Consider the following 10,498-nt stretch of genomic DNA (forward strand, 5'->3'; position numbering starts at 1 on the left):
TCCGGTAGGCCACCGATGAGGATCCAGGCCGTGTCCAAGACAGCCACCGCCAGGGGGTCCCACACCGGCACAAAGATGTCCACCACTAGCTTGTAGAGAGCTAGAGTGATGTCTCCGCTGCGGGTGCCATAGCCATGGCTGGCAGCATCGGGGAACACGACCGAGAACTGGCCTCCAGGCAGCATGGCGACTCAACCTGGCAGTCGAGTCGAGTTTGGTCGGGTGAACCTCTACCAAACCCATGCCCGATCAGACTATCGGGTCGTACCCACACCCACAACCCTGCCCATGGGTCTGAACTTAAACCCACGCCCGAATCCATCGGGTAGCCCGACCCTATAGGACACCCATCGGGTCTGACAATATTTAATTTGTTTACTTAGTCAACATACAATTTGCATTGTGCAGATCGCATGGAGTGGACGAGGGACTGATCCAGCAGTCTCTCTTTTATAGGCAGACTTCCCCTTCCCATGCGCTCCCGTAGGCGAGGTGGTACTAATGCATATGTGCGCCGCTGTGTACTGCTACTGCAGCCTGCATCCATCGATTTTGCTTGCATGGGCCAGGCTGAAGCTACAATTGGGCCATACCAAGTGTGTGAATGAGAAGTGAGAAGAGGCCTAGTGATGGATTTGCTCCCGTGTATGGTGCCAGCTAGTTGTGCCTCGTTCTTTTTGATGGACCATTGCTAGTGAGGCGCTGTACGCTAGTGTATTTAGATTTAGATTAGACTAAAAACATCAGATATAATAGAGAATAAATTAATTATTTAATTATTAGTATTAATCGGGTGACCCATCGGGTAACCCACGGGCATAAACTTCAACCCATACCCTACCCACGAGTAATCGGGTTACCCATGGGTAAGACCCATGGGCGAGGTCGACGACCCATACCCTACCCATTCGGGTCGGGTGCCCATGGGCGGGCGAACCCATGGGTCGGATTGCCGGGTTGAATGGCGACCTGCCAATCCCAGGAGCAGTGGTAGAGATGGTTGAGCTCGGCCTCTATCATCTCCAGCGAGGCGCCCCCATCCTTCATGGTGACAATCGCTAGGAGCGATGGTGAGGGGGAGGGGATGTCAGGCACCTCGACGTGGAAGAAGCCGAGGCCCTCAATCCCGTGCCCGTACATCACCAACTCCTCCGCCATCGGGCGATCGGGGCAGAGGATCGCCGGGTGGTCAGGATCCGAGCAGAGGTAGCAGCCCTGGGGTCGCGTACATGTCACCTGGGAGTGGCCGGAGAGGCCGCAGTTGAAGCACTTTAGGAGGTCGGAGATGCGGTCATCGGGGAGAAGCGCGGTCGTGGTAGATGCCGCCGGGTCCCGAGTAGAGCCAATGGCCGAGGTCGCCACATTGGGGCACCCCAAGCCCCGCTTCTTCTTACGCTTGCCGCCTGGCCGGCCCCGGCCGACGCCATTGCCAGCGGGAGGGAAGCTCGGTTCCCCGCGCGGGGGCTGGTAACGGCGAGACTGGCCAGAGGGGGGCGGAGGGCCTTGCGGTGCCGCGGCTTTGGACGCGGTCAGGGGACCGAGGGCAACCACCGCGCGCAGGGGACCGGCTGGGCTCCCGCCTGCGCACCGGGGAGGGCGAGCGATGGCGTTGGTCGCGCCAATCAGAGGCAGGAGGCGGCGACCGGGACCATCCACGGTGGTCCGACCAGTCGGGCGAACGACGGGAGGGGGATCAGCGAGCATCGCGGAGAGGGGACCGACGATCTCCGCGGTCGGAGAGTTGCCGACGGAGGTCGGCCTCGTGCTGGAGAGCGTCAGGGGAGGGACGGGCGGGGTCGCGCCGGTCGTCCGTGCGGGAGTCGTCGGGCCTACGCTCGTCAGCGCGACGTTTGGGGCGCGGGGCCGTGTCGTTCCAGTCCCGGGGCATGCCGGCCGGCGGCGATGGCGGGGACGGGTGGCGAACGGCGCCGGCGGCGGAAGGGGATGGGGCGAGGGTTAGGGTTAGGGCAGGGGCGGGAGGGGACGCGCTGGGATGCCGTGGGAAGCCAGCCTGCTGCCAAATAGGCCTGATGGCCGGGCAGGCCGGGCCGGCCCAGGCGCGAGCCAAAGTGGGCTGGCCCGTAGGCGAAGCCGCACCCGACGATGGCCCAGCGCCAGGCCCACAGCGACGCCGCTCAGCCGGCGATGCGGAACGACAGCGCCTAGGGTTTCCCCCGGTGCAGTCGCCGCCGCCGCCGCCGGCGCCGGTGTCAGCGAAGGGGCGACGGAGAGCCAAGGACGTCGCGGGGACAGGCTGGGGGAGAGCCGGAGCGACGAGGAGTCGAAAGCCGCGATGAACGAGCGGAATGGGGACCTACCGGTGATCACCGACGAGGCAGCCGGCGGCGCGGGAATGGCGGGTCGGACGGCAGCCGCAGCGGGGCGCCAAGAGCGCTGGGCACCGCCCAGGTCGGACCGCCCCGCGACGCCCCACGCTGGAGCGCGGCGGCGACGAGCGGTCCTGGACCCAAGGGCGTCCCTTTTTCGCGGGGTCGGCAGGAGGGGGAGCGCGCGGGGGGGGGGGGGGGGGGGGGTGCGGCGAGCCGAAGGGGGAGATGGACAGCCATGCCGTGGCGAGGCCACCATCCCCGGCCCGAGGCGCTGCTCGGCGAGCCGGCGGATCTCGTCGGACGATGGGGCGGCCGGCAACGGCGTCATCATCCTCCGCCACATCGGCCCAGCGAAGCGGCACCACCACCTCGGCGGGGGCGGCGACGGCCTGGGGGAGCGGGGGGCGTGCGGACCCGACCAGAGGCGCAGGGTCGACGGGGGCAGCGCAGCAGTGCCGGCGGCCCGGGCGAGGCCGGCCAGAGGCGCGAGCGTCAGAGCCAAGGTCGCGGGCGGCGCGACACTATCGGAGCCGCGCGGCGCGGCGCCATCGGGGTCGCAGGAGCGCGTCGCCATCTCCGTGCTCAGTTCCGCCGTTCAGACCCCGACCAAGGTCTCTCTAATAATGTTCCAGCCTAGTGTCATTATAGTGCTAAGATTATTGTTGCTATAACTTTGCTATGTGTAATGCTTGTCATCAGGGTCCGAGTGATACAATTTCAGATCATAACTATATTTGTTTTCATGAATATATATGTGTTTGGATCATACATGCAAGTTGTATGCACCTGTTGTGGTTTTGTTTGGATCATACATGCAAGTTGTATGCACCTGTTGTAGTTTTGTACGGGAGACCCCGAGCTGACATGGTCGGGATATCAATATCAATGTGAATGGCTATTATTTTTAGCATTACACGTATTTATCAAGTGTTAATGCTTTGTTTCGGCTGCTTTGTAAAGGAAGCATCTTAATTACTCTTAATTCCAATTGTGATGCCGCTGACACGAGAGGGTAAGACAAAATATATTGTGCAAGTTTTTATTGCAGACACGTATAACTATATTCAAAATACATGCCTATATGATGAAAGAATATGAGCTAGGAAAATTGTTCCATGTGGTTTATACTATTATATGATTAATTTCATCCATGCAGCATCCCTTTTATCCATGTCATGCCTACATTTTCATAATTGTTGCTCTCTTTAAGACACTTTGTACTTGGCAACGGATGAATATTGCTGTTTTTATTTACTTTTTTGCAAATCATACAACAATCACTTCATTGCACTGCCAACTAATAAATTTTCTCGAGCAAGTGTTGTTTTTGGTGTGGCTAAACAGACAGCTCAGCTGCTAAATCCTAAAAATATTCTTTGGCTCCCATAGTGTCAAATATAAATTAGGGTTAAAAAATACTTTCTCTATTGCGATTCCCTACACTTTTGGTTATCACGGTGGACATGCTATGGGATACTATCCCCTGCACTTTGGATTATGAAGGTGGAGATGCTATGGGATACTGATTTCCCTCCCCAATCTGTGGCTAATTGATGAAGATTGTACTCAAAACTATGTTATTATTGAATGAACGTCATCTTTTTCCCTAAGAAATAGCTCCAACTTTATGGTGTGATAATGTCAATAACTATGTACTTGTCGGCTAATCCGGTATTCCATGCAAGGACTAAGCAGGTTGATTTCCATTTTTTAAATGAGTGTGTTGCTAAGAAGGCGTTGGAAATACAATTCACTCCATCCAAGGACCAGTGGGCAGATATATTCATCAAGGCATTGCCGGTTGATGTGTCTTAACAGATTAAGGTTCAATCTCAACTTTTCCGGAAAAAAGAAAGGTTCAATCTCAACTTAGTTTATGTAAAGCTGTAAGTGAAGGGGGGCTGTAAAACTAGTTAGAGTTAGTTAGACTGTTATAATCCTACCGAATTACGCTAACAATCTTGTTGTACAAGTTGGCATCTTGTAATCTGTTGCAGTCTTAGCAACTGACTATTGTCTGACATGCTACTATAAAAATATACAGCCCAGACCAAAACCATGAGCTATTGAACCAATTCCCTAATCGATGCAATCTATGATTCAATCCCATAGTACCAACAAGAACCAAATTAAGAATTGGCTCCTCTTAATTACGAAGGTGTTGACAACATCAGTGCCTAGCTTGGCCAGCGTATGCACAAACGGTCGATGGAGCCTTGTTAACTTTGGGCTTCAATATTAACCAGGTATGAACTGATCATGCATGCATGGTTCTCTTCTCTTGCCAGTAAGAATGGCTCGGGAACCCAACAAAATTCTGCACTTCTGCCTGCAAAATTAATTTGTAGCAATTCATCCTTTAGAAGCGCACGTATAACGTCAAGCTTAACTGAAAACTTCTTTAACATTGGCACCTATCAATATGCAATTAACTGTTTGGATATTGGTCAAGTGATAAGTCTCATGAAAAAATAATTTTCATAACATCATGAATATAGAGTTCAATATTAACATATTCATACGATATATAACGGTCGAAAATGCACATTGTAGAGGGGGTATATCTACTAGGCATTAACAAGTAATATGAATAAACAAACAATGATCCATTTGGAATGCTGGAACTTCAGTAGAAAACGGTTAATTTCCATGAGGTTCCAGTGAAATTTCAATGATTCAAACAAATTATTTAGGAGAAAATCAATGAATGTGAACAGTGAAAGGATAGTCAGACACATTTATGAAATGTCTGCTAAATCCAAACATCATGATTCTTTTGATGAAGTGTCCACTATTACCATTTCTATGTCACATACCTAACTAATAGTCACTGAATGAGTGGAATATATGTACATACAGAAGAAGATAAACATATAGGTGATGTTTACTGATGCACCAAGATGAATTTTTTAGAAAAGGAGGACGACCCCCGGCCTCTGCATCTGGGCGATGCATACGGCCGTTATGCAACAAGATGAATGCACAGGATGAAATGATGTCTAGTGCACCGGGCTGAAGCATTAGGTAATGCATTAGACTGACATATTTGGACAAAATGAACAAATATAAAGGAACAAGATGGCATTCAGGTAGTATTCAGTTATGGTTAGGTTAAAAAGCTAGGCTGCTGATGTACTAAAAGTGATCCCGACGAAAGACCGCAATCAACACTGATTCTGTTCTGATGTTCTCCCCTTTATATTTTGGGTGTCAATATAAAATTTGACTCATGATTGAGAGATACGATACCGATAACTCGTCTCTGAAGGGATGGTGATGACTTATCATCATGAGTCATGCTACAAATTCAAATACTAAAGTGATGACTGAATATTGAGAACATAGATTTGTGAAAGTATAAAAAATATAAACTGAACATATTCCCAATTACTAGATTTGCTAGTAAGGATTACTCCAGGTTAGAAAATATTCTACAATTACTGTTATAACCACACGCAAAAAAAAAGATGGTCAAACATTAGATATGCTTTCCCCGCAAAAGAAAACAACATTAGATTTGCTAGTAAGGATTACTCGCAAATATTAGAGGAGAGTCAAAGATATGAAAGAAATCATGGTTAATTAAGGATAAGTTTAACACACTGAAATTTAATCTAGGACAACTACAATACTTTAGTATGTGTTTTCGATTTCCCATCATATGCTCTATACGACTATACCTCAAATTAATTAGCATGATCTACTAAACTATAACTCTCTTTCTATTCAGAAAGTTCTTTAGTGTGACTAGTTATTGTTTAGGGAGAACTACACCTTTTTGGCCCTTCCTCTTCACTCAACTGGCCGTGATGCCAGAGAAATGAGACAATTCGCCAACGGAGCAAGGGATGAGCAGCATGAGTACATGGCATGGCTCTTTTTAAGGAACCAATTAAGAAGGCATGCATGCTAAGATCCCAATGCAATCAGGCTAGAGAGCGAGGGGGGTAGACATATGGGTCCATATGTCCCAAAGAAAAATGATCCATGTTCACATATCCAGGAGGCAACTCAACAGGAGAGGTTTAAGGATCTGTTTTTGCCATCCAAAAGGGGTGCCGGTGTTGTGAAATCCCATGATTTTGTTTTGAGGGGACAGGGGTCCAGTAACTAGGAACGGCATGCGTTGATGCATGGGGATCATGCATGATGCCATTTTCCATATGCTTTCTGGGGGACAGCTTACCAGCATATCTCTTGAACTAGGTCTACAAACCCCTTCTCCTTGGGCAGAAGGTAGGAGATCCGTACTAGATTTTCTTCTTTTTTCAAGAAAATTTCACAAAATTCTCCATGTAACTGTAAACTATCAGTATTGATCAGTAAACCACATTAAGTTTTCGTTGAACAGAATGACAGTTTTATATCAGAAAAAACACATTTTAGCTTCCACCTTTAGGTTTTCGTTCAACAGAATGGCAACCTCTACTCCGGTTCTGTATCAGAAAAAACTCGATATTTTATTTCATTCTTTAGCTTTACCGGAGCAGTGTGCATATTAGAGAAATACTAGCCAGCTATACATAGTGGTACCTTCATCTATAATACTATACAGTAATTAATTAATGGGTAACTAATGTACCGGCCTTTCACAGCACACAAGAGTCTGATCATTACCTCTAATAAGTACACTAAAAAGGGAAGGCTACCCAAGCATGATTAGTTTATGGTTCGTGGCTGCCAAAGCATGATTAGTTATAACGAAAAAACACCAAGGGGAGCAAGTGAAATGCAGGGATAAATTTTTAAAATGAACTCAATCCACAAGATCCTCCATTGCTTGATGTTGAACAGATCAATTTTGTGTGTAGCTATACCTATTTTTTGTAAAGAGAAGGCCATGCATGCATATCTCTTTAGTTAGTAGCATCACAAAAGTGAGAATTAATCCAGATATGGATCAAAATTGTAATAATACATCCATTTAAAATTAAAAGTACATCGCGTCCTAGAAAGTGTGGAGACAAGTTTATATATCTTCAATCACAAATTAACTAATAAGAAAAAACAGACTTTTTAGATAAAAAGATGTACCATTGGATTTTTCATGAAAAGTAATTTCATGATATTTTAAAAATGATCTGCTTCAATATTCATACAAAAATAGTGGTCAAATTTGTTCAGTGGAGACGGTACAAATTCGGAAACACCATCCACTCTAGAATATATTTGAAGTAGTAATTAGCAATCTATAGCAACTCCACCAATATAGATTGGAGAGGGGAAGTTGAACAAACAATAAAGTGGAAGCAAATAGAGATAGATGAAGATGTAAAGCAAAGAAGAAATAACTGAAAGTATTAGTTAGTGGTGGTAGAAGGTTTACCAGGTCGAGTGCCAAAAGATCCTCTCCGAGATCTCCCAATGGCGATTGGCGCCCTCTCCAGTTCCCATGCAACGCGTCCACCGATCATGCACAACCTCCTCTTCTTCAATTCGTCTTCGCCTTCGTCGACCTCCCCTTCTCTTGTCCCTCCAACAAGAATGGCAAGTATAGTAGCCCTGGTCCTTGCATGCATGCACATCCCCATTCTCCAGTCCCTCCGAAACCTCACCGAAGCCATTTGAGCAGCCGCAAGATCAAGCACCGATCTTCTTGCTGCCGGCCTCCGGCTTGCTCGATCAGGTTCCATATACTTCATTGCGGCAATGCGATGCAGTAGCCAGCTTGGGAGCAAGAATCCATCAATGGAGGACGCGAGAGGTCGAGCAGCATGGATAGATCACTTGCATTGCTAGTGCCACGAAGAGACCGACATGAGCGTCCGCGTCTGCCAGCCGAGGAAGCACGCGCCGCGGGCCTCCTCCGCCGCATACCCCTCCGACGGGTAGTGTAGCCGCAGCAACAGCCGCGCCTGCGACACCGCGAACGTGCTGGCCGGCCACGGCGAGAGCCCCGCAGCGCGCGCGGCGGCCGTCCACGCTTCGAAGCTGCGGGGCCGCCCACCGCCGCTGCCGGGGCCAGCCACCACCGCGTCGATCTCCGTGCCGAGGATCTCCTGCTCCACCGCCAACCGTTCCGCGCTGCCCGGCGGCATCGTGGCCTCCAGCGCGTCGAACACCGCCGAGTAGAAGTCCATCGCCGCGGCCACCCGCCGCGGTAACTCGTCGTCGTCCTCTCCTCGGCCGGCTTCGCCTTCCCTCTCGGCGATGGTCACCACGGCGGGGTTCATCGAACGGACCCACCTCAAGAATGCGGTGAGCTCACCGTCGCCGGAGAGCCTGTGGAGGAATAGCACGCAGTTGACGGCCAGAGTCTCGTCCGGGTGCAGCTCAAGGCAGGCGGCCGGGTCGGCGGCAAGCTGAGCCGTGCAGGGGAGGAGCAGCGGGTGGAAGCGGAATGGGAGGTTGAGGGAGCTGGCGAAGGCGCGGAGGCGGTCGCCGGTGCGAAGGAGCACATCGAGGTCGGGGCCGGCGCCGGTGATCCTGACCTCGGGCGGGCCGACGGCGGCGTCAGCGCGGTCGCCGATGGCCTGAAGGAGCGGCGGCCACTGCACGCCGTGTGCGGCGTCGAGGTCCACGATGTGCACGCGCCGCGCGCCGGCAGCGGCCTCCAGGATCGCCTGGTTGGCAGTCAGGTGCGCGAAGCGCAGGAACGGCGCGATCTTGTTGTACGCCAGGTGCACCGCGGACGATGCAGGCGCCACGCCCACGCCCAGCGGGCCAACGCTACTTCGTCCCTCGTCGGCCCGTAGAGCGAGCGCGCGCGCGAAGTGGTGCGCGAGGCGGTCGGCCGCGTCTCCCCGGGGGTCGGCACCGGAGAGCACGGCGCCCGCGGCGCGCCGCGCCCCGTCGAGGTCCCCGCGGTGCAGCAGGTCGGCGCACGCGAGGACGAGGCCTCTCGGCGAGGCGGCGGCGACCGGTGCGCGCGGCGGTCGGGCGGCGTCATCGTCGGGCTCGGGCGGGTCGAGCATGGCGTCAGCAGCAGTAGCAGGTGGTGGGCGCAGCGCATGGCTCGGGCGGCTTAATAGCAGCGCGGAGGCGGAGGTGGCCGCGGCATCTTCTGAGCTTGCTGCTGCCCCAGCGGCTTCCGTGACAGAGGGACATGATCGATCATCTGCAACACGCGCACACACTACAGGTGTTCCCTTCCACCAGTAGACTATGCAACAGGTAGTACTCTAGAGAGAGAGAGAGAGTTTTCCTCTCTCTCTCTAGGAGGGGACAGGAGAGAGAGACGAGAGAAAAGGTAGCAGGGTGTGCAACTTTGCATTTGTTGTCTTTTATCCCGTGGACTTTCGCGGGGGGATGGTCAAGATGTTCTTCTGTATCTTTTGAAATATTATTATATGGTATACAATTGGATCTAATTTTTATGATTTGTGGATTAAACAAATAAGGCTAGGCTAGCAGAAAGCTTACCTTGTTAGATCATGAAAGTAAGCTCGGAGTTCCAATGCTCATGATATGAACAGTAATTTCTTTAAAAAATTTGAATTTATTTGGTGGCAAACATTAAAAATGTTTGAAATGCTTACAAAATTTCATCATAAAATCACATTTTTGAAAGTCGAAAAAACAACAAAGCTCCAAAATGGATTTGAAAGTAGCATTTTTGAAGCACGGATTGTTTTGCCACAACTTCCATGAATGCGATTCTAGGATCAAACTTTTCGACAATCCGAAACACTCCTTAGTGTTTGCCACACTGTAAGTGTACAAAAGTAGGAGCCCTTCTGTATCTCTTTACTTGTGCATGGGCAGTCGTAGCTACACCTGCGGTCGGGCTTGGCAGGGCAGAGGAAGCAAAGATAAAAGACTGCCAAGACAACACCCAAGCCAGAAGCATGAAGAGCGAAGGGACAAGATGGGCTTTCCCCGGCAAGAGCCTTGTCGGGGCGGCCTACGTAGCCCCGGCAAGAGCCTTGCCGGGGCAACTTGCCCAACACCAGCAAGACTGCCATCCTTGAGCCTGAGAGTTATGACGTCATCGACAACGTCAAGACCAAGGCTCAGAAGCGCCTGCATGGTGGCATGCAGATCTTGATGAAAACCAAAGGCCTGCAAGCCTAGATGGGCACCAGAAGACGAAGACCCCCTGGCAAGATCCTTGCCGGGGATGCCCGCAAGCCTCCCGGCAAGACCCTTGCCGGGGACGCCCACGAGATCCTGGCAAGGCCTTTACCAGGGGCGTCTGCGGGGCCTAGGCCAGGCCCGCTCTTGCCAAA

At 51.3% G+C, this 10,498-nt stretch overlaps 1 protein-coding gene across 1 annotated transcript; it reads right to left on the reverse strand.

Annotated features, from left to right (window-relative positions):
• Nucleotides 1–4,188: 4,188 nt before the first annotated feature.
• On the reverse strand, nucleotides 4,189–9,444 carry LOC123130497 (protein MONOCULM 1). Its single transcript, XM_044550388.1, has 2 exons — nucleotides 7,657–9,444; nucleotides 4,189–4,659 (listed from the first exon to the last, which is right to left on the reverse strand). The coding sequence occupies exon 1, from the start codon at nucleotides 9,242–9,244 to the stop codon at nucleotides 8,066–8,068; it is 1,179 nt and encodes a 392-aa protein (XP_044406323.1). The 5' UTR covers nucleotides 9,245–9,444; the 3' UTR covers nucleotides 4,189–4,659; nucleotides 7,657–8,065.
• Between the last annotated feature and the right edge of the window lie 1,054 nt (nucleotides 9,445–10,498).

Source organism: Triticum aestivum, chromosome 6A (genome assembly GCF_018294505.1).
Source record: "Triticum aestivum cultivar Chinese Spring chromosome 6A, IWGSC CS RefSeq v2.1, whole genome shotgun sequence".
NCBI lineage: Eukaryota > Viridiplantae > Streptophyta > Magnoliopsida > Poales > Poaceae > Triticum > Triticum aestivum.

What these genes read in the sequence shown, in the direction of transcription:
- LOC123130497 (XM_044550388.1), bottom strand. Translation starts at nt 9,244, where the DNA reads ATGCTCGACCCGCCCGAGCCCGACGATGACGCCGCCCGACCGCCGCGC.